Source organism: Rhincodon typus, chromosome 12, assembly GCF_021869965.1.
Source record: "Rhincodon typus isolate 14 chromosome 12, sRhiTyp1.1, whole genome shotgun sequence".
NCBI classification, from domain to species: Eukaryota; Metazoa; Chordata; class Chondrichthyes; order Orectolobiformes; family Rhincodontidae; genus Rhincodon; species Rhincodon typus.
Genome location: NC_063343.1, coordinates 1,266,778 through 1,291,045, shown reverse-complemented (window position 1 = coordinate 1,291,045; position 24,268 = coordinate 1,266,778). Strand labels below are relative to the sequence as shown.

General features: G+C 41.7%; 1 protein-coding gene across 3 annotated transcripts in view; it reads left to right on the top strand.

Moving 5' to 3' along the window:
- The first annotated feature begins 6,651 nt into the window (after positions 1 to 6,651).
- LOC109929886 (AT-rich interactive domain-containing protein 5B-like) overlaps positions 6,652 to 24,268 on the top strand; it is an 84,391-nt gene continuing 66,774 nt past the window's right edge. For 2 of the 3 annotated variants that reach the window (XR_007263394.1, XM_020529458.2), the window contains exons 1-2: positions 6,653 to 7,159; positions 7,464 to 7,733. Coding sequence is in view for 2 of the 3 variants with exons in the window: in XM_020529458.2 (XP_020385047.2) it covers positions 7,139 to 7,159; positions 7,464 to 7,733 (291 nt within the window). In the remaining variant the exon portion in view is untranslated. Of the gene's footprint in view, positions 7,160 to 7,463; positions 7,734 to 24,268 lie in introns of all 3 variants that reach the window. The other variant, XM_048603832.1, reaches the window with a different exon arrangement.

The following is a 24,268-nucleotide window of genomic DNA, read 5'->3' as shown; positions in this document are numbered from 1 at the left end:
CTGCAGTTCCTACTAACCCTGTGGGTGAAAAATGTTTTCGTCAAATCCTTTCAAACCTCCTGTTCCTTCCCTTAAAACTATGGCCTATGGTTATTGATTCTTCTACTGAGGGAAATCTATCCTGTTCATGCCCTCATAACTTTGTACACCTCAAACAGATTCCCCCATCAGTCTACTTTGCCCTCAGGAAAACAATTTCAGCCTCTCTAGAGATAGTAAGGACTACCGATGCTGAAGTCTGAGATAACACAGTGTGGAGCTGGATGAACACATCAGGCCAGGCAGCATCAGAGGAGCAGGAAAGCTGACATTTTGGGTCAGGACCCTTCTTCAGAAATGGGTGAAGGGGTAAGGGAGTTCAGAAATAAATAGAGAGAGGAGGGATGGGGCTGGGGAAGGTAGGTGGGATGGTGATAGGTGAGTGCAGGTAGGGAGTGGTGGGGATTGGTCAGTGAGGCGGGAGGAGCAGACAGGTGGGAGAGAAGACGGACAGGTCAAGGAGGTGGGGATGAGAGGGAGGGTTGGTCATGGGATGAGGTTTGGAGGTGAGGAGATTTTGAAGCTAATAAAGTCCACATTGAGAGCATTGGGTTGTAGGCTCCCAAGGCGGAATATGAGGTGCTTCTCCTCCAGTTTCCGGGTCTACCAAGGAGCTTGAACAGTTCATCAACTTTACTAACACCTTTCACCCCAAACTCAAGTTCACCTGGAGTATCTCTGATACCTCTCTCTCCTTCCTGAACCTCTCTGTCTCCATCTCTGGTGACCGCCTCGAAACTGATATCTATTTCAAGCCCACTGACTCCCACAGCTACCTAGACTACACCTCCTCTCACCCACCTTCCTGCAAGAATATCATCCCCTATTCCCAATTCCTCTGCCTCCGCTCCCGAACATCAGAGCACTTGTGCTTGTTTCACGACAAATGACAACGCCTTCCACTTCAACTCCCCCTCCCACTCCCTGGGTGACATGTCCATCCTGGGCCTCCTTCAGTGTCACTATGATATCACCCGGAAACTGGAGGAGCAGCGCCTCATATTCCACCTCAGGAGCCTACAGCCCGATGGCCTAAATGTGGATTTTACTAGTTTCAAAATCTCCCCACCCCCGACCTCATCCATTGACCAACCTTCCCTCTCAATCCTGCCTCCTTGACCTGTCCGTCTTCTCTCCCACCTATCGGCTCCTCCCACCTCACTGACCAATCCCCACCACTGCCTACCTGCACTCACCTATCACCATCCCACCTACCTTCCCCAGCCTCACCACTCCTCTCTCTATTTATTTCAGAGACCCCACCTCCCCCATTTCTGAAGAAGGGTCCCGACCCAAAATGTCAGCTTTCCTGCTCCTCTGATGCTGACTGGCCTGCTGTGTTCCTCCAGCTCCACACTATGTTCTCTCAGCGTCTCAAGTCTCTCTTGTAGCAGCCACTGTGCTGCCAGACCCCTGGGCTTGAACCTTAGTGTTTTTGAAAAAAAAAACATAATGCCTAAAGAGATAATATTATTCTAAAAATAAACCTGACTTTATCACGAGACCATAAGGAAAAGACAACTGAAAGACTCAATTTTTGTCACAGTAACTTGACCTCTGCTTTCTGTGAATTAATCAGGAAGGTTACTTATGTCCATGACCTCGAGAAGCGAACTTTGCTGAAATGGCAATGATTTGATAACAATTGTTTTCAACCACTTCATCCCAGCCTGGTCTTTGCAAACAGCCCAATGGGACCACTTTTCTTTCCAACTGGCAGTGAGATGAATAGTTGCAGAAGCATTTGCAAGGTTTCTTGTCAATTAGCAATGATGTTTCGATCAATTTGGTTAGTTTTCTCAAAATCTTTAGAGTGTTTGCTTTTAACAAGTCATGATGCTTCTTCTGGATACTTTTGATTTCTTGGTAGTTCTGATTTTGAAAGTCCCATTGTCTGTCACCTCTAGTTCTGTAATATTATTAGCATCCATCAATAAGTTCCTGTTGCAAAGTTTTGTGTTCCTGAGTTATCAATCCTTAAACCATTGCCTTTTCGTTAGTGCTCTGTGTTCCTAAAAGGACTACGCTGATATTTAAAGGAAAATATCACTTCAAAGATACAGTTGACGCTATTAACTACCAATCAGCCGGAGTAGCTGGAATCAGATGTAACGGTATTACAATTGAGTGAAGGTAACTGCAAAGACACAAGGAAGGAGCTGGCCAGAGTTGATTGGAAAGGGACCCTAGCAGAGAAGACAGTGGAGCAGCAATGGCAGGAGTTTCTGGGGATAATTTGGGAAGCACAGCAGAAATTCATCCCAAGGAAAAAGAAATATACTCAGGGGAGGATGAGGCAACCATAGCTGACACGGGAAGTCAGGGACAGCCTAAAAGCAAAAGAAACAGCACACAATGTGGTGAAGATTAGTGGAAAGCCAGAGGATTGGGAAGCCTTTAAAAACCAGCAGGCGATAACTAAAAAAAGCAATAAGGCCAGAGAAGAAGAAATATCAGAGTAAGCTAGTTAGCAATATATTTAAAAAAATGCGAGAGTTTGTTTTGGATATGTAAAAGGTAAGAGAAAGGCAAGAATGGACATTGGACCTTCGGAAATTGAGGGTGAAGAAGTAGTAATGGGGAAGAAAGAAATGGTGGAGAAACTGAATAGGTACTTGGTATCAGTTTTCAGGTGGAAGACACTAGCACTAGTTAGGGGTTGGAGGTGAGTGTAGTGGCCATCACTAAGGAGAAGGTGCTGGTGAAGCTGAAGCTGAAGCTGAACGTGGATAGATCACCCAGACTAGATGCACTGCATCCCAGAGTTCTGAAGGAGATAGCTGAGGAGATTGTAGAGGCATTGATGGTGATCTTTCAGGAATAGCTGGAGTCAGGGAGGGTCCCAGAGGACCAGAAAATGGCTAATGTTTAAGAAAGGAGGAAGGAAGAAGACAGAAAACTGTAGGCTGGTTAACCAGGCCTCAGAGTGAAGAGACCCTTTAGAATTGATATCAGGAGGAATTTCTTCAGCCAGGGCGTGGTGAATCTGTGGAACCCATTGCTGCAGAGGGCTGTGCAGGCCAAGTCATTGAGTATATTTAAGACAGAGATAGGGAGTTTCTACATTAGTAAGGGAATCAAGGCTTACAGGGAGAAAGCAGAAGTCAGCCATGATTGAATGGAACAGCAACAATTGAATGGTGGAGCAGACTTGATGGACCGAATGGCCTAATTCTGTTCCTATGTCTTATGGTCCCAACACGTTTGTAAGAAGACCTTTGCAGGTTTGCCAGGACTGTCTGTGCCATTGCTGTTTCCCTTGTCTAGGTCAATTCCAGCTGGTCTGTCTGGTTTAATTCCTTTCTTTCGATTTTGCAACAGTTTGATAAAATTGAATGACTTGCCAGACCACTTCATAGGGCAGTTAAGAGTCAAACACATTACTGTGGATTCAGGAGTTACATATCAGGCAGACGAGGTAAGGATGGCAGTTTCTCTTCCAGAATGGACATCTGCGAACTAGATGAGTTTTTATAACAATTGATGGCGTTTATATGATAGCCATTAGACTAGTTTTTAAAAATCCAGATTGTCATTCATATTTCCCCATTTTCCATGGTGGAATTCATACACGTGTCCCCAGAACTTTAGTCTGCAGTTCTGAATTAGCAATCCAGTGACATTGCTACCATCCACCACCTACACCTTACAGGTTATAAAGTTTTCATGTTCTTTTCTGCAGAACCTAATTATAGCTTTCCCACTGTTTTACAAAATCTAATTTGCTTAAAGATGTTTCACTTCTCAGGAATGCAACTCCAACTTTAAGTGAGGACTCACTGTATTTTCCTCTACAGAATGCCCATTCTTTTCTTTAGCCTCATCCCACAGGAAATATATTTCAGTGTTACAGTAACTCTACAGCAAATATATTGTTAGTCCAATTCAATTTCCATCTCACTGATTAAAGACATTCCTTTCTTCATGATAAAAATTCTCAAAACCGACCTTGATACTGAAGGCATACGATAATTTCCAGCCAAATGCATTGAGAAGCAAGTCCCCAAACATAGCCTCATACTTTGCAGGAAGAATAATTCAAACCCATGATCTAATCCATATCTTTATTTATTAAGGTAGCCATGATGTAGAGGTGCTGGTGATGGGTGATGGGGGGGGAGCGGGGGAAACAAGGTCAGAAGTCACATGACACCAGGTTATAGTCCAACAGGTTTATCTGAAAACGCAAGCTTTCTGAGCACTGCTCCTTCATCAGTTGAAGTCACCTGAGGAAGGAGCAGAGCTTTGAAAGTCTGCAATTTCACATAAACCTGTTGGACTATAACCTGGTGTCATGTGACTTATGATTTATTTATTAAGGATATCTCTGAACCCACTCAGGCTCACAGCAACAAGTTTCCTACTTCTGCTGGAAGTTGATTTATAAATTCTACCTCACCCTACAAGTAGCACATGTATAACCTAAATCTTGGTCCACAGGATGTACATTCCTAATCCAACTCACTCAATTAAACCCGTATTCCAATCCCAACACCACACTTTCGAAGACTATACTCACATTCCTAACTTTGCTCCATAAGAAGCCCATTTCACAATTACAGACTGCTAGAAAGATGTTAAGACCATTAGACATAGGAGCAGAAATTAGGCCATTCAGCCCATCGAGTCTGCTCCGCCATTCAATCATGGCTGATAAGTTTCTCAACCCCATTCTCCCACTATCTCCCCATAACCCTTGATTCCCTTGAAAATCAAGAACCTATCTATCTCCGTCTTAAATATACTCAATGACCTGGCCTCCACACCCTTCTGTGGCAGTGAATTCCATAGATCCACCACTCTCTGGCTGAAGAGGTTTCTCATTATCTCTGTTCTAAAAGGTCTTCCCTTTACTCTAAGGCTGTGCCCTCGGGTCCTAGTCTCTCCTACCAATGGAAACATCTTCCCAAAGTCTACTCTGTCCAGGCCATTCAGTATTAAGTTTCAATTAGATCCCCCCTCATCCTTCTAAACTCCATCGAGTATAGACCTAGAGTCCTCAAACGTTCCTCATATGATAAGCTTTCCATTCCTGGGACCATTCTTGTGAACCTCCCCTGAACCAGCTCCAGGGCCAGTACATCTTTCCTGAGATATGGGGCCCAAAACTGCACACAATACTCCAAATGTGGCCTGACCAGATCCTTATAGAGCCTGCTTTTATATTCAAGTCCTCTCAAAATAAATGCCAAAATTGTATTTGCCTTCCTGACTTCAGACTCAACCTGCAAGTTTACCTTGAGAGAATCCTGGATTAGAACTCCCAAGTCTCTTTGCACTTCAGACTTCTGAATTTTCTCCCCATTTAGAAAATAGTCCATGCCTCTATTCTTCTTACCAAAGTGCACGACCTCACACTTCCCCTCATTGCATTCCATCTACCACTTCTTTGCTCAGTCTACTAACCTGGACAAATCCTTCCACAGCCTTCCCGCATCCTCAATACTACCTGTCCCTCCACCTATCTTTGTACCATCTGCAAACTTAGCCAGAATGCCCACGGTTCCTTCATCTAGATCATTAATGTATAAAGTGAAAAGTTGTGGTCCCAACACTGACCCTTGTGGAACGCCACTTGTCACTGGCTGCCATCCTGAGAAAGACCCCTTCATCCCCACTCTCTGCTTTCTGCCAGACAGCCAATCTTCTATCCATGCTAGCACCTTGCCTCTAACACCACGGGCCCTTATCTTACTCAGCAGCCACCTGTGCAGCACCTTGTCAAAGGCCTTCTGGAAGTCCAGGTAGATAACATCCATTGGCTCTCCTTGATTTATCCTGCTATTTACTTCCTCAAAGAATTCTAACCGATTTGTCAGGCATGACCTCCTCTTGATGAAACCATGCTGAATTTTACTGTGCACTTCCAAATATTCAGAAATCTCATCCTTGACAATGTACTCTAAAATCTTACCCATGACCACGACCGAGGTTAGGCTAATTGGCCTGTAATTTTCAGTCTTTTCCCTTACTCTGAAGAGTAACACAGAAGTGTATGTAAATCTCAGATTCCTGTTTTTTAAATTCCTGGTCTCAAATTTTGAAGGAATACCAGTCAAACTTGTGTCAGACACATACTAGTCCCACTCATTTTCTATAATTTGAAATAAAGCTGCAGTATGTTCATTTCCAAATATTACTATTTTTTCCTCACCTTTATTTCCAATGAAGCTAACAAATTTGGACTTCCAACCTCCCTTAATGCAGGTTCACTCCGAAAACTGGCTTCCTTACCTCAACCTTTACAAGGTTTGTGTCCCCCAACATGTTTCTCCCCACCCAAGTCGTATTTGCTGTTGAAGAATCCCATTTTGTAACTTTACTGGGATTGTTTATCCCACTTTCTCAGCCTAACATAGTGTAATCCCAGGTTCTCGGAATTTGTTGGCATGGATTTTTTGCTTTGAACATACCTTTCTCTTCACAGGTTTGTACTTTCTGTTTTAGATTTCCAGTTGCTCTGCTCAAATCCTGTTCGTATCCGGAGCATCTCTCTGCAGGAATTATCCCAGATGCTGATTCCTCATTATCTCCCTCTCTGCAGGTTAGACATTCCCAATCCCAAGTGTCTGGCTTTGTTCTCCACAGGAATGTGAATTCTCAATCCCAAAAATGCTTTCCAATTTGCCTTTCTCTCCAGATCTTCAAAATCCCATCAGTGTCTCTGACATCCCAATCCCACATTCCCATGGAAACTCCTTCCCATTCCCCAACTCCGGTGACGTCACGGCGTCCTAGCAGCTGCGTAAAGAATAAAAGAAAGTTTATTGCTAGGGCATTTAAAAAGAAACTCGAAAATAGAAGTTTACAGTTTAACTTTTAGCAGGGTGGGGAAAACAAAGGTGGTGAGAAAAATAAATAGCCGGCTATGAGAAGGTACAGAGGGGCAGGAGGCTGGAATAATAATAAGACACTATTTGCAGGTTAAGATTGGCTGAGGGCTGGTTTCACTCGGTGTTTTTTCTGGGAAAGCCGGGTGAATTGTTTGTTCATTTATTTCCCCCCTCTCTGCCTGCCTGTGCAGTGATTTAGTGTTTCTGAATTGTGCGAGGCGTGTAGCTGCCAGGACCTTTGCAGAGCTGAGTTGCCGGAGGGAGATATGGAGCCGCGGAAAATCGAGGTGAGAGAGAGAGAGAGAGCATTTTAAAAAAAAGTTTTTTTTTTAAACCTTTAGTGAATAAAACCCCTGTGGGGTAGGAGAGGGTGAGTGGGAGAGCTGTGTGATGAGGAGAGGGTGGTCTGGGAGTTTGCTGAAGGGGGTTAGAGAGTGTTTAGTCCCTGAGTTGTATAGAATAGGGGAATAATAATGATGATGATGATGATGATAAAGTTGGATACAATGTGTCCCGGCTGCACCCCGGGAATACTTTGTTACTAAATGGCTCTCTCTCTCGTTTCTTTGTTTCCTTTCGTGCCGCTGCCAGTGGGTCGGGCCTCCGTGCGGTTCCCACGGACCGTACACCTTCTACCGGGCTTTCAGCGTGGCCGAGGCGGCCTCCCCAGGCGGCGGGAAGCCGCTCAGCGCCAGGCTCGGCCAGTTCCTCTTTGTCCGCTGCCAGCCGCATGAGCCCGAGTGTATCGCCGAGCTCCAGCTGCTGTGGGAGGACCGCGGGCGCCAGCAACTGCTCGCCAGCACCAGGCTCTACTTCAGCCCCGAGGATACCCCGCAGGGCCGGAGCCTTCACCACGGCCAGGTACGGAGACCACTACTACAACCCTCCCCGGGGGAAGATAAACAGGGAATTGGGGACCTGTAGGGTGCCGGCTGGGGGGTAAACAAGGAGCTGGGGGACCTGTAGGGTGCCGGCTGGGGCTAAGCCTCCGCTCACCGGGAGCCGAACATTCCTTCGTTATCGCCCCGAGAACCCTCTTCAATACTTTCCACTCACTTCAAGGTCAGATGATCCCTATTCATGCCTGACTCTTAATCACTGCCTATTCTGCCCAGTGCTTTCTGCATTTTCCAAACTCAAGAGTTTCAGGGAGATTGAATTGCTCGCTGTGATTTTAATTTTCTTTCATCACCCTCTCCCTTCCATTTCCTGACTTACAGCTTTTCTCTTTCCTGAGATATTATTTATATTCTCTACATTGAAAACGGATCCAAATAACTTGTACATTTGCCGTCTCCATTACTAATCCCGAATCACTCTTGCCCTCAAAACAAGGGATGTTCTTTTCTTTTTTAAATTAAGCGATATTTTTCAACTCCTTCGAAGTTCTACCTGTGTAACATTATCTGTGGTTGGGTGGAGGCATTACAGAGTTGTTTTCAGGAATTTGCAAAGAGAAGCCTGGTATTTTTTTCAAAAAACAAAATCTTTAAACAATGTACGCGACAATGTTATTGGCGCCGCTTCAAAACTGCAAACAACTTTTAAACGATTGGTATCGCTGTGATTCAAAAATGAAATAAAGGAGAGATTAAACTCTCTCGCTGCAGTTTGATCTCTGCTACAAAGGGCGTAAATCTCACTGTTTCCCATGTCTGCTGTTTGCGGGTTAGATTCAGTTTGATGGCAACAAATATTACAGTGATCTGCAGCTATGTGGATTTAATCCCAGGGCAGCATTGCAGCGCTGTGCAATTAATATCGTGAATCTGCAATTGACCGTAGTTGAGCCCCACAGTCCCTGCTCTCAGTAGAGCTATTGCGTGAAGGTAGGCTGCCTTAATGCAATATTAATAAAATGAAGGCTTCACATAGCAGTTTTCATTTGTAGTTTTTCATGCTGTGTGTAATTTGGAATTCAGTGGAATAATCTGTTCCGATTCAAACCAAGCATTTCCTGACAAATGAGTTTTGACTTTATTTCCCAAGAGCAAATGGAAAGACTGCCTCTTTGAAAGTAGGCCTTTTATTCTTTCTCAATTATTTTGTCTGAAGGAGTTTATTAGACTTTGGTGTTTTGCAGTAAGTCAACCATTATGCTATAGAATTTTTACATCCGTTAATTATAGTGTTGTCTCCTTGCATTACCACTAGTGGTAGAGGCCAAGAACAGGCTGAATGATATTATTGCAAAGGATTTTCTTTTAAACAGTCAGAAAGCCAAAACTTAATGACAACCAAAAATCCTATATGATCTCAAAGCACATTATTAGATTCACATCTTGATGAGATTCCCTGTTGTTGTACTTGTTTTTTTCACAAGAAACCAGTAAGTTTTTTTAGAGTATTCTACATGGGGGCAAAGGAGATAGTCCTAGAGCTATACAGCACGGAAACAGACCCTTCGGTGCAACTTGTCCATCCCGACCAGATATCCTAAATAAATCTAACCCCATTTGCCAGCGTTTGGCTTATATCCCTCTAAACCCTTCCTATTCTTTTATGCAGAGATAGTAAGAACTGCCGATGCTGGAGTCTGAGATAACACAGTGTAGAGCTGGAGGAGCGGAGCTGGCAAGTTGACGTTTCACAGAAGGGTCCTGACCCGAAATGTCAACTTTCCTGCTCCTTTGATGCTGCCTGGCCCGCTGTGTTCCTCCAGCTCCACACTGTGTTGTCTATTCTTTTACCCATCCGGATGCCTTTTAAATGTTGTAATTGTACCAGCCTTCACCACCACCTTTGGCAGCTCATTCCATACACGCACCACCCTCCGTCTGGAAAATATTGCCCCTTAGTTCCCTTTTAGATCTTTCTCCTCTCACCTTAAACCTCTGCCGTCTAGTTCTGGACTCCCGCAGCCCAGGGAAAAGACTTTGGCTATTCACCATGTCCATGCCCCTCATGACTTCATAAACCTCTATAAGGTCATCCCTCAACCTCCGACACTCCAGGGAAAATAGCCCCAGCCTATTCAACTTCGCCCCATAGTTCCAAACCCTCCAACCCTGGCAGCATCCTTGTAAATCTTTTCTGAACCCTTTCAAGTTTCACAACGTCCTTCCTATAGCAAGAAGACTAGAACTGAACCTAGTATTCCAAACGATGACATGTAGGACAGGGGATCCCTGACAATGTTCAGAAAGATTGTACCAGCTGCCCAGAGGGAGCCAATGTTATTATTGCAGTGCAGATCTTTGTTGGAATGTTACAACAGAAAAAGTATTTAATTATGTCAATAAATCTGGGTCACTGTCAACAGTACTGAATGAGTGCTGGTTAGCACTAAATGTCTTTGTCACTTTATTCAAATAATTGAATAATCAAATTGTTTTTGGTTCAAAAAAAATTACTTCAGATGATCAGAAGAATGTACAGCAGTAGCTATACCCTGTAGTTTAATTTTCAGTTTCCCTTGCGTGTTTCCACCCCCCACCCTGTAGTTTTTTTTTTAAATCTTATCTGTCATAATGACTGCCTACATCCCTGGGCTACAGTCAGATTAAACATGACCTTATTGAATAGCGGAGCAGGCTCAAGGGGCTGAATGGCCTTCTTATGTTCCAAATACTCTTTATGTTTGAACATTCATATCTGTGTATAATGTTGCCCATCTCCACATGTAGCTCTGGTCCATCTTCTGGTGAAAACACGATGAATGCCTTTGTTGCCTTGCTTTCTGTGAACTTGAGCTAGTACAATACCTGTATCTTGTTCTGTGCCAAACCTTGCATACCTATCACCCTTATTGTTGTTAAACTACATTGGTTTGAATTCCAAAACCCTCCAAAATTCTTGTCATTGTATTTAATTTTTTTTCATGCTGTTCCATCATTCCTTCTCTGTAATGTCCTGCAGCCCAACCACATTATCACCCACTGACAAAAACATACTGTTGCTCTGTGTACACCTCACTACTTAATGCTCATGATTGGCACCAGGCTTTTTCCTGCTTTGGTTTCATGGTCTGGAATGACCTTTTTAAACTCAATGACGCCTCCATCACCTCCTTTGGGACTCTTCTTAAAATCCAGCTTTTGATCACATTTCTGTCATTCCTTCTAGTAAGACCCTCTTTGTTTGCTTTTTTTATTTTGTAAAGCACTTGGGATTGTTGTTGATGGAGGCAAAATGTTCTAATTCTGTGTTATCAGAAAGGTTGGGAAACAGCATAGATTTGGATTTGAGCTGCTGGGACCTATAGAGATGTGGCACTGTCACTTGCTGCAAAAATGAAGTGGGGTCCTTCTAAAGTCGCACCTTTTGACTTATGGAAATATTTCAAAAAGTTGGCCTTGATTTATGTTCAGCATCTGGAAGTGTATCATTTCTATTAGCAAATAGAAGTTCGAATAGTCCTTTATAGTTAAACATTGTTGAAGTATGGGACACAAGTAATGTTCTGTGATCTTGGAGGAGAGAAGTACTCCTTAATTTTCCTTTTGATTTGTGAAATAAATTGTGACTGTGGAGAGGATGTTTGTATGTAAAAGCATTGCTGAACTTTAGTTAAGTAACTTCCAGTTCTGATTGTGTCATTATTGTAGAAATTACAGTAACGATGGAGGCAATTTGGCCCATGTGTACTTAACTGGACGTACTTGCCATAATCTAACTTTCTCTCCTTTACCAGGTGTTTTATATTCCCTTTGAAATAAACTAAATTAGTTTAGTGGTCTGCAGTAAAGAATTCTGCTCTTCCAATGCTGTGATTAAAAAAATATTCTAACCCCTCCAGCCTTCCAATTGACAGTCTTTGATTCCAACTACAGAAACACAATCTTACATTATTATGTTCTTAGAAACCTTTCAGAAGTTTAAAATTTATTTTAACAATTCCAGTGAAAATGTTCATTTATTTAACTACTTTGTATAACATTTGATCTTTATCATTCTGGTGAATCTTCATTACATTATTTTCATAGCAACAATATCTTTTAATGTAATGTCAGGAAAGGCACACAGCATTCTAGCTGTCACCGAATTAATTGCATGACTTTGTTTTTACATTCAAAATGAATGTAAATAAATTCAGAATCCCGTTCTTTCATGTTTTTTCTACTTGCACTCTCACTGTTATTCTTTATGCAGCTGTTCCACTGATCTTTATTCTGCTGCACTACGTTAAGAGTCTTAAGTATTTAGATTATGTTTCCTTTCATTCTTCTTTTTTCCTTGAAGTGATTAACTTCGTAACTCATTGGACTTCAACTGCTAACTATTTGTTACACTGCATTCTCCCTCTTTTTACATTATTCCTCTTTTTTTATATTGAAGTCTTTATAAGAGCTAATTGTGATAGATTTATAATAAGTTCTAACTGCTGGATAGAGGAGCTAAGGTGTGCCAACTAATTATCTTCGACCTTAACTATCTTGTAATAGCATGTCTCACTATTGAATTCTTTCTGGGTTGAAATGGATTAGAAGTGTTAACCATTTTGGCCCCATTACTATGGCTGTGTGCCCCATTGTAGTTCTATCTCCATGATGTGAAAAGTACTACTGTACAATATTGAGACTCCAGGAGAGCAAGCAATGTGTTGGTTTCCTAATAACTAGTAGTCAGACTTGTTTATCATTACGTGGTCTGTTTGGGGATCTTTAAGTACTTGTTTCTAAACGAAAACTGTAGAAAATCTAAGTGGAGTTCCAGGAGAACTAGATTTTCTACCTGTTTCACTTTGGATATAACAGGTGGTTCTCTCTTGGCAGCTCAATTTGATGACAATTGCAGCAGATTTTAACAAAATATTATTGCAGCACAAAAGTTTTTACTCCATAAAATTCTTGTTTCCTGAACGCATATTGACCATTCAGTTCTGACTGTACTATTTTGAGAGACAAAATACAATAAGTATTACAAATTATAAATAAAAGTTAAATTGTGATATAAAGTACAAATATGTTAGTAATAAGGTGCGAAATATTTATGCAAGAAATATTGATAATGAATCCTGTTACTCTTAAATAATCAACATTGATAAAATAGTCGAGTTCTTATGAATAATGGTCCCATAGTTATGCTGTGTTTATGTTTGTAGACTTAGGACTCCATTTTGTTCCTTGAACATGTTACATAGATATTAGAAAATAATATGTGTGAAAACTGAAAGTAGTTATAGATGAGGAAAGGAAATGTTTGACTGTTAAACATAATTTTGCTTGGAAATGGGAAGTTCAGCCTACTTACATTCTCTTTTTTGCTATTTTAAATGTGATGATTAACTCTGTAACTCATTGGACTGCAACTGCTAACTACTTGTTACACTGCATTCTCCCTATTTTTTGCTATTTTAAATGTGATGATTTGTGGTGTAACCTTCCGAGAAAGAAGCCTAATTTAAAAAAGGGACAAGAAAGAAACCAAGAGTCCAAGAGAAGAAATTGAGAACTAATGATAAATTTTAAATAAACCTAGGAAGTGCAAGGGATAAATCTATGTGGAAATCCAAACAAAATACGCAAAGTGGCAGAGAACTAAAAGAGCCCACAATAAGGGTCAGGGGTGAATGTGGTTTTTGAGGACTATTCTTGAAGGCTACTTCCTGATTTTTCAGGCCCTACCTTTTTTCATTTTCAGAGATTTTACTTTACCTTTCATTTTCACTAGCTCCTTTATTTGACAATCATTACTTCAGTGCACTACCTTCTCCAATAGTGTTGAACCTCACGAGGTTTGTTTCTTTAGGCAGCAAAGAAGGCAAAAATAAAGATTCCCCGTGTATAAATAAACATTTTGTTAATATAAATAAATCTACCGTGCTCTGTTTTTGTTATGCATTTAACAAAATAAATAGTTAAATGCATGCGTAGGTTAAAAAGATGAAAAATCAAATTGATTTTTCAGAAATTATTTCTAACACAAATATGATTTGGAAATGACTTTTACAAGAAGTTTGCAGGAAGCTAAGAGATGCTGACTATTATCTGGCAGCACTTTGCAAATTACATATCTCTGTTTCTATGTCTCCATCAATCAAATAAATATCAATTACTCTGCCTCCCCTCTACAGATTCTTCTCTAATGTGCAGTGTCCTTTCAGCCTGTTGTTTATTGTAAATGTTTATAAACTTGGTCAGTAATGGATAAATTTCCACATTGTATAAAAACTGTGTGGTACCTACCTTCCCACTCACTAGTGAATCAACTGGTACCTAATCTGATGCTGTGCCGTCTATCCTCAGCTAGTACTCGGGCTGTGCTCATGGCCTGTCTGATCCACCCACTTGAAATCTGAGCGCTGCCCCTATTCTCCTCCCTGAACAGCCACTGCTCTGCCCTCATGAATCTCAGCTGTGTGATAACTCCAGCACTAGCCAGTGAAATCTTTCTAACTCACCATGCGGCATGGTGGCTCAGTGGTTAGCACTGCTGCCTTACAGCGCCAGGGACCCGGGTTCGATTCCACCCTCGGGTGACTGTCTTTATGGAGTTTGCACATTCTCCCTGTGTCTGCATGGGTTTCTTCCAGGCGCTCCAGTTTCCTCCCACAGTCCAAAGACGTGCAGGTTAGGGTGGATTGGCCATGCTAAATTGCCCATAGATGTATAGATGGGTAAGCCATGGGCAATGCAGAGTGACAGGGATAGGGTAGGGGGGTGGGTCTGGGTGGGATGCTGTTCGAAGGGTCGGTGTGGACCTGATGTGCCAAATGGCCTGCTTCCACAGGGTTTCTATGATTCTAAGAAATAGCCTGCACAGATGATTGTTAAAGTAACTTTCAGATCTGAAAGAAAACAACTGGCTAAATCTTTAGATAAGAAAGAAGGCTATAATTGTAGAGTACATAGGAAAAGTCCGTATTACCATACTAACATAACTTTTTTGTTTCTGGGTTAACAGAATACAAGAACAGATGAATAACAGAGCTATATTATTGATATTTAAAAGCAGCAATTTAGAAAAATGAATGGATCAGCCCCTTGATTCATTCTGTTATACAGCTGGATAATGTGCACTCTACCACTCGTTACTCTATATCCCCTGTTATTCTTAGCCTAACAAAACAAATTCAAATATTTAAATTGACCCAGCGTTTGTAGGTTTTGGGGAGACAGACCTTCAGATGTCCTTTATCCACCATGTTTCCTAATATTGCTGTCTTAGCTTGAAGTTTCTGATCTTGCCCTTTGTTCAGGATCAATCCTGAGGGATTAACTTTTTTTTTTGTATCTACCTCATTTTTATTACCTGTAGAAGTTGGATCACAACCTCCTAAACTCGAGCGAATCAAAGTCATGTTGCCAAACTTGCATTGTTTCCTCTCTTGCAGGTGAAAATATTTCTCACTGTCTCATTCGTTGGGCAGACAGTGTAAATCCTTTTGTTCAATTTAATTAAAAAAGGTATGAATTCATCCTCTTGACTCCAGAATTTTTGTTTTATTCAGTTAGATAGAATAAACTCTGCATTTTCAAATCTTAACACTTCAACTTGATAAGAAGCGATAACAACTAGAATGATAGTATTTGCTAATGGGAGAATCCTGTTGTACAGCAGGTGGCCATTTGGTCCATCATGACTGTACCAGCTTTTTGACAGAGCTATCTGATTAGTCCCACTCCCCTCCACATTCCCTGTAACCCAGAAAATGTTTCCCTCTCAAGTATATATTTAGTTCCGTTTTGGAAGTTACTGTTGAGTCTGCTTTCATCACACTTTGAGGTAGTGCATTCCAGATCATCACAGCTCACTACTTAATGAAAAATCATTTTGGCTGTCCTCTGGCTTGTCCAAATAAATTAGGTGCAGGAATGTGTCCCTCATCCTCTCCTCCACCACTCAATGAGATTGTGTGGCTGAACTGATTACTCCATAACCATACCCAAGAACCCTCCAGTCCCTCCGATCTCTGCGCTCTGCAATCTCCCTCTGTTCAAATAATCACTTTGCAAATCTCCAAGTCAACAAGGAAAATCTTACATTTTTACACTTTATACTCTAGTTTCTAGATCTTTGCCCATTGAGTAATGTGTCAATGACCCTTTTATAACCTCCCTATGTTGGCATCACAACCTAATTTTGCAACAATCCTTTATGTCATTGACATATTTAGCAACTATATCTTCTGTCCCTTCAATCCATTGACATGAATGGTAATGCATTGAGGCGCCAGCACTGTCCATGGCACGAAACCTGTTACATCTTGCCAAACAAGTTGACTCATTTATGTGTTATCTTTCCTATTAGCTTGCCAATCTTCTAGCCCTTGTCTGTGTTACCCCTAAACCATGAGCTTTCATTTTCATAGAATCCCTACAATGTGGAAACAGGCCCTTTTGGCCCAACAAGTCCACGCTGACCCTTGGAGCATCCCACCCTGACCCATCCCCCATAACCCACAACCCACACATCCCTGGATTTAGCATGGCCGATCCACCTAGCCTGTACATCTTCGGACTAGGGGAGGAAGCCAGAGCACCCGGAGGAAACCCGCGCAGACACTGGGAGAAAGTCACCTGAGGGTGGAATTGAACCCAGGTCCCTGGCGCTGTGAGGCAGCAGTGCTAATCACTGAGCCACCTTATGATACCTTATCAATTGCCTTCAGGAAATCAGAAGTGCACTACATCTACTGGTTCTTTATCCACAGCAGGTTACCTTCACAAAGAACTTCAATGGATTGGTCAAATATGATTTCCTTTTCGCAAAACGGTGTTAATTCTACCTGATTACCTTGAATTTCCCATGTGACCTGTAGTAATACCTTCAGTAGCCTAACATCTCTCATAGGGATAATGTTAGAAGTTAATTGGCCTGTAGTTTCCAGCTTTCTGTCTCCCCTTTCGAATAAAGGAGTTATATTTGCTATTTTCTTTCCAGGCGCTTTCCTGGCATCTGTCAAATTTTGTAAAATTAAAACTAACTCATCGACTGTCTCACCAGCCAATTATTTTAAGACCCTACATTGAAGTCCATTAGGACCTAAAACAGTTTGCTCAGTGTCCTTTTCCTGAATTACTCTCTCCGTTGCATTTCCTGACTTAACAGCTTTTTTTCTGGGATATTTTAAGTATTGTTGACATTAAAGACTAAGCCAAAGAACCTATATGTTTGCCATCTTCATTATTAATCCCCCACATTTATATTCCACAGGACAAGCACTCTCATTACAGTTTCTTTGTTAAATATTTATGGAAGCTCTTACTATCTACATTTATATTTCTCACTAAATTTCTCTTGTATGTTAATATTTCCCTCCTCATTAATTTTTTTGGTCATTCTTTGCTTTCTTAAGATTCTGTCCAATCTTTTGACCTGCCATTCACCTTTTCTGCAATTGTATACTTTAAGTCTGATTCTATCTCAATGTTTTAAGTTAATTGTGGATGGTGGAACTCCCTTTTGGAATTTTTCTTTCTTCAAAATGCATATTTCTTAGAAATAGAAATGCATCTATTCTGTAAATTCTTGAATATCACCTAAATGTTTGCCATAGCATCTCTGTTGACATATCCCATGACCTAATTTGCCTGTTCATGTTAGCCAGCTCTGTTTTCGTGCCCTCCTAGTTATTTTTATTTTTATTTCAGTTTGAGATACTAGTAATGGGCCCGCATTTCTTTCCATCAAAACTGGTATGATTGTCAAATTCAATCAATTATGGTTACTGCTACTTGGGCTGCCTTCACTGTGAGGTCATTAATTAATCCCATCTCATTGCAAAGTGCTAGTTCTGTTGTAACCTGCTGTTTGGTTGACTTCAGAATAAGCTACCTTAAGAAACTAGCCTGAAAACACTCCGTAAACTCCCCATCTAAGCTGCCTTTGCCCATCTGATAGATTTAAATCCCCATGATTATCACTGTACCTTCAAGTTGCCTATATATCTTTTGCCTTGCTTCATTCTGTCACATTACTGTTAGGGGACCTGGACAGCACTGCCACAAATGACATTCTTGCCTTTACCATTTCTCATCTATACTCAAACAGCTTCCAAATCCTAGCTCTTGGACTTATGTCATCCTCCTCTGGATGCTGATACTATAATTAATGTCTTTGCCTTTTCCTAGCTTCTTGTCCTTTCTGAATGTTATGTACCCATTCAATTCACAGGGTCACACTCTGTCATCCTGCAGCCATGTTCCTGTAATTGCTATCAGATCATACTTTATGTAAATAGAATAATCAGTTCTGTTTCAAATGATACGTGTATTCAGACACAGAACCTTCAGTTTTTGTCAGAGTCATACAACACAGAAACAGACCCTTTGGTCCAACCAGTCCATACCAACCATAATCCCAAACTAAACTAGTCCCACCTGCCTGCTCCTGGCCTATATCCCTCCAAACCCTTCCTCTCCTACTTGTCTAAATGACCTTTTTTATTATTTTTCTAACCTCTTGCCTTGTTTCATTTACTCATGGATTTGTACTGCCTATCCCTTCCTGTCTGGATATGTTTATCATCATTTCCCCTATTGATATACCTTTTTCTGTACTATTACCTACATTCTTTGGTTTGTCCCGTCTTCACAAATTTGAGCCCTTACCTCCAGTGTTGTGTTTAACCCTCCCTACTTCCCTGGTTACGTGGTTCACTGAAATCACCAACCCCAGAAAGTTCGGGCTATAGACCATCCTAATGATAACCGTCCCATTTTCCTTAGCACTAGTACTAGTGCCCTATGGATGATTTCTTACAATGAATGTTAAATCTGTGTCGTCTGGTTTCCTACGCACTTGGTCACTGGGAATAATAGATATTGTACAGCCAGAAAATATTGCCCCAGATAGCCAGTATTTTAGCAAATGTATTGCTCTTTTGGTCAAAAGACTTTTTTTTTTGGATTTGTAACTAGAGAACATGCTGACATCATTTTGAAATGTAATATTTTCTTGCAAGGAAACCAAAATACTAAAAATTCCCATGACAGGCAGGTGCAACCACGGATCTGAGGTGGCGGACCCTGGTTCAATTCCCCACCAGAGAAGAGTCTGGGGTGGGTGGGGTGGTGGTGCGGTGCAGTACAGGGATAGGTTTAGACAGGAGATTGAGGGGAGCAGTGCCAGTGTGCGATGAGTTAGCCAAGTAGGGATGGAACATGTGGGTGGTGCAACATGGGGATGGTGAGGAAGGGGTGGGGATGAGTGAAGAAAGGTGTGTGTATTGTGGATGGGAATCATTAAAAGCACTTGCCAAAGGTAAGCAAATGGCCCAAAGGGGCTCGAGGGAACGGTCTTCTTGTGAAGACGGAAGGAGCATGGCATTTGCTAAGAATCCATCTCGTCCCACAGTCTCCCCAGATGGCCGCTGAAGGATTCACACAATGGCCAGGGCAGTGAGTCGCAGTCTGATGAAATGAGGGTTGCAGGTTTTCATGCATTTGGTGGCAAACACCTGCACTGCCTTTGACTGCATTATCCTGTTGTTGAATACCACTACACTGCCGGTGACACAGGAACTGCACAGAAATTACTTCTAAAGCAGCAGTCTTGATTTGTTTGGAAATTGCATGTTATTCACAATTTCTCAAGTTTATTACTAAGAAAGTTTTCAGTAAGAAGTTCTCCAACTTTCTGGAGTTTGATTAGAATATACAAAAATCACACTGGATGTGGCGTTACAGCTTATAACAATTTTGTGAGACAAATGCTGAGGTTATGTCTGGTCCTGCTTATTATACAGAGCATTTAGACAAATGGGATTTATTGTGCTTTCCTCTTCTATATATCAGAGTATACTCAGTCAACGTATGCTGTTTCACATACTTCTCATTCCTAAAATTTCTGGTTCCTGCTTGTTTGCTTTTGGAGAGCTGTAGTGCAGGCATGTTCAGGGCCACAGTTACTCCAGGAAGATATTAACTTGACAGAGGCCAAGAAGGAAAATAAAATAAAAAGAACTTAAATATTTATTGCTGTGCAAGCCAATCATTGGCTGCTAGTCTGGACCATTAAAGGGAAAGCTCTACTCATTAAATATCTAGAGTAGAACAGTTATGAAATGAGAATAATAGTGTTTCAAATGAACAAGCTATAACATTAAGAAATATTTGGGCTTGAAAAATGTGTAAGTTGTACCTACTATAATCTCTTAGGGGTGGCTCAGTGGTTAGCACTGTTGCCTCATAGCGCCAGGGACCCGGGTTCGATTCCACCCTCGGGCGACTGTCTGTGTGGAGTTTGCACATTCTCCCCGTGTCTGTGTGGGTTTCCTCCGGGTGCTCTGGTTTCCTCCCACAGTCCAAAGATGTGCAGGTTAGGGTGGATTGGCCATGCTAACTTGCCCGTAGTGTGCAAGGATGTGTAGATTAGGTGGGTTATAGGGGGATGGGTCTGGGTGGCATGCTCCAAGGGTCGGTGTGGACTTGTTGGGCTGAAGGGCCTGTTTCCACACTGTAGGGATTCTATGATTCTTTTATCGTGTGTGTGACAAAACTCTGTATTCGGCAAGTAAAATCTAGAAATTTTGTTTAAGTTCCTGATTGTTGTGCTTATTTCTGCTTTCAAAATTCCTTCTGACCAGAATACATAACAAGTGAGTTAAGTTTTTGATTTTAAGGTTGCAGATTTTTTACTTGTCAGGGCTGCCTGAAATCTGTGTTGTATTGTCTTCTTGCTGTTCAGTAACTACAAGCGTGCAGTATTGTAGAACAGAATTTCACAAGATGTTTGATTTGATTTATTATTATTAACCTATGCGAGCAAGGTACACAAAAAGCAAGATCAGCATTAGATATATTAGTGGTGTTCACTAGGAGATTTGAGGGGATTTTGTCATCGTTGACTTGCAGTGTTTACAGCTTTTGTCTCCTCCTGGACTGCAGGCTGAGTCTGATATATGAAAAGGGATCTTTTAGATGATTAGCAACTTCCACTATATAAATTTATAAAGTGAAAGCCCTAGATGATGCAGGCATGCTATGGAGAGGAAGATGAGAATCAAAGGGAAAATTGGTTCTGGCTACACTTGTGGTTTTTTTAGTGGCTGTATTATTGAGTGAAGTCAGATCCCGGTAGTAGTTTTCTGTGGAGGAGGATGAGAAACCTAAAGAAAGGAACTGGCAATTTTAAACACTTTTGAGGGTGTAGTATTTAATCCTGGATAATAGCTATCAGTTAAAACGTTTCCGGATTTTCATCTTCTCCTCCTGAAGATTTTGGAGTTTTTGTATTTCTTGTCAGTATACTTGTAAAAATCCAATTTTTCTGTTGTGCAAATGTTACTTGATGAAGCAATATTGGGTTTTTCAGTGCTTGTTTTCTGTTTTTGAGCTGCTTCAGTATGAAACTGCTTACCAGTTTAAATTACATTTGGTAAAGATGCTGTGAAAATGTTTGTTCCCAAAACATTAGGAAGTGAGACTGAAGTAAGACAAATTAGTTATTGAGCTGGTTTTAAATAGTCTGGTGAACCCGTGTGGCTTATTATGCTCCCATGAGGCATCTTGCAATACTATATTACCTGAAAGATGCGTTATGAATTCCGGTTGATGTTGGAAGGGAGAAGAGTAAACTTGTATTATTTCTGCCTGTTATCCACATGTAGAATTATATGACATTGTTTTAAGAACCAGGCCTGGATTTTTGACACTTCAGTTCATTCAACTGAAAAATTAATTAACCTAAAACAAATAAAAAGGATGGGGGATTTTGAGAAAAGGGGACACATTTTTAAGGTGAGAGGAGAGAGATTTTAAAAAAAAGACATGAGGGGCAATTTTTATTTTTTAAAAAGAAGTTGGTTCCTGTGTGGAATGAACTCCCTGAGGAAGTGGTGGATGTGGGTACAATTACAATGTTTATAAGTTATTTGAATAAGTACATGAATAGGAAAGGTTTGGAGGGATATGGACCAGGAGCATGCAGGTGGGACTAGTTTAATTTGGGATTGCGTTCACCACGGACTAGCTGGATCAAAGGGGCTGTTTCTGTGCTGCATAACTGTACAAAAACAGAAATTGCTGGGAAAGCTCGGCTCTGTGGACAGAAAGAAGAGTTGATGTTTTGGGTCCAGTGACCCTTCGGATGAACAGGTCATTTGGCCCCTCAACCTTGCTCTGGGAGTCAATGAATCATGACTATTCAATATCAGCTACACTTTGGCCTACTATCTTCATGTTCTTTGATTTCCTTAGTATCCAAGACTCTAAGGGGAGGTTGATCAGCCTTATTGATGACTTGCCACAGATTTGCAGGACAGCGTCAAGGCAGATTAGTAGGAAAATTAATTTGCCACTGATCAAAAGGACCATATAGCTGTAAGACTAGTAATTACTGCTAATTATGTTGCAGTCTTATATCTTCAGCTGCAGCAATTAGAAATGTGCAGCATTTATTTCAATCTGTGGATAAGCTTTAAAGGAATAAAAATTTCAGTTTAGCTTCTTGTATCCAGTTTTTTTTGTATTGCATTTGGATACATTCTGCCAGGATGAAAATAATTTATCAAGTTACCAAACAATTGGTGTAGAGTTTTAATTTCTGGAATCTGTTTAATCGGGTCATGTAACAAAAGTGTCTCTCTTTTAGGGCAGGGGTTCAAATGGCTGGTATTTATCGGTATGATTGCCTCTGATCAGGCCTTTGTTTGGATACACAGAGTCCAGATACATGAATACACCTTCAAAGGATCAGAATGCTTCAGAGGTTGCCTGCTATCTATTACCGGAATGTTTGGGTTGTTTTCCAGTATTTGGGTCAGTATTTGGTGAACTAATAGATATGCTCTTTGGGGTTGAGCATGAGTTTGACGAGGAACTGAGGTCACATAAGAGCAAGGCAGGCCATCAGAAGAGGGTGTAGGAGGAGGGGTTGAAGCACTCTCCACGGCAGGAAACTATATTTGTTCAGGTTATTCAAGGAGCAATTTTGTTACCTGAAACTCAGCAATGAATAATGTGTGAGACATCAGTACTTCAGTCTGGGTAGCCTCACTATAACTTGCCACCTGCTGCAGTCGCTGTGGCAGTGTCAGAGTAGGGTAAGGCCAACGTTTGTCAGTGGCTAAAGATGAGTGTGATCACGAATTTTTGTTTCCTACTATTGATGCTTGTCTTGCGGTTTACTGTTCCCTCATTGCGTAAGGGAGGTTATTGAGGTTCTCCGTTCTCGGACAGTAATGCCCATTTTGTTCTGCCTTGCCAGAGGTAGATAGGTGGAGCAAGTATCAGTGACTGCGCTCTAGGCTGGTTCACTGATGGGCTTAGAGTGGTAAAGTTAGAGGCCGGATACTGTCTTTCTGAGGGAACATGGGGGTTTTTGCTTCATGGAGCCAAGGCTGCTTCACTAGGTGGGATGTTCTGCACTCCCATTAATGTGACAAAGTGGAGACAAACTGCTGGATGGCTGTAATATCCTGCAGGTCTATTTGCACTCTGCAATCCACAGCCATGCCAGTAACTGTTCCCGAGTTTCCAGTACAGCACTCGTGTTGTATGGTTACTGCCTGTGCTGCATTGGAAATTGTAACATTGGCTGTCATAGGCTACATAAAATCCATGAGTTAAACTGGCCCAGGGCTTGCATGGGAGTGAAGTGAAATTCATGCTGGAAGAACAGGAAGAGTGATTGGTGACGATAATGTGATCTGTTTGGCTGGTGTGCCTTTTGTGGTTAAATAGTTTGTACAACCTGCAAGCTGTGGAAGTGAAGCTTTCAACAGTGCTTTGTTTGTGAGAGAACATACCTAAGTATTGCCTATGGAGCATGACTGTAATTCAGTCGGTGAGTAATGGTCAACTGATGGTTGAGGCTACTCTTGTATTTGGTGAGAAGTAACACGACACCAGGTTATGGTCCAACAGGTTTTTTCTTGAAATCACAAGCTTTTGGAGCGCTGCTCCTTCAGGTCACCTGACAGAGGAGCAGTGTTCCGAAAAGCTTGTGATTTCAAATAAACCTATTGGACTGTAACCTGTTGTCCTGTGACTTCTGACCTTGTCCACCCCAGTCCAACACTGACACCTCCACATCATTGTATTTAGTGAGGAGATTGTCGAACCTCTTGTGACACTACTTCCAGGTTCTTGAGAGTTGACTCCTTGCGTGGATGCCCACAGCTATCTGCTTTCAATTCCCCTCTTGCTTGCTGTGTCTGGAGAGCCTCCTTACAGTTGCACCTTACAGGACCTGCTCCTCTTTTCTATCTTCTTGACTGTGAAACTTGCAACCTGCCTTCTCCTGTGCTGTGCCATTCCTCACTCCACCCCAGGTCAGATTCTCCGCATCCTGACTCCCAGTTTGCATTCCCCCTTTCAGGCTGCCTTTGAAGTTGCATGACTAATCATCTAAACTGCTGATGCTTCCAGCCAGGGGTCAGCAAGGTTTGTGCTGGTTGGAGGCAGAGATCATTCCGATCAACAGGCAACGTAAAGCTGACTGCAGTGCAGTCGGTGGGAACTAGTTAATCGGGTGTCGAAATGGTGCCGGCTATCCAGTTTAATGACATT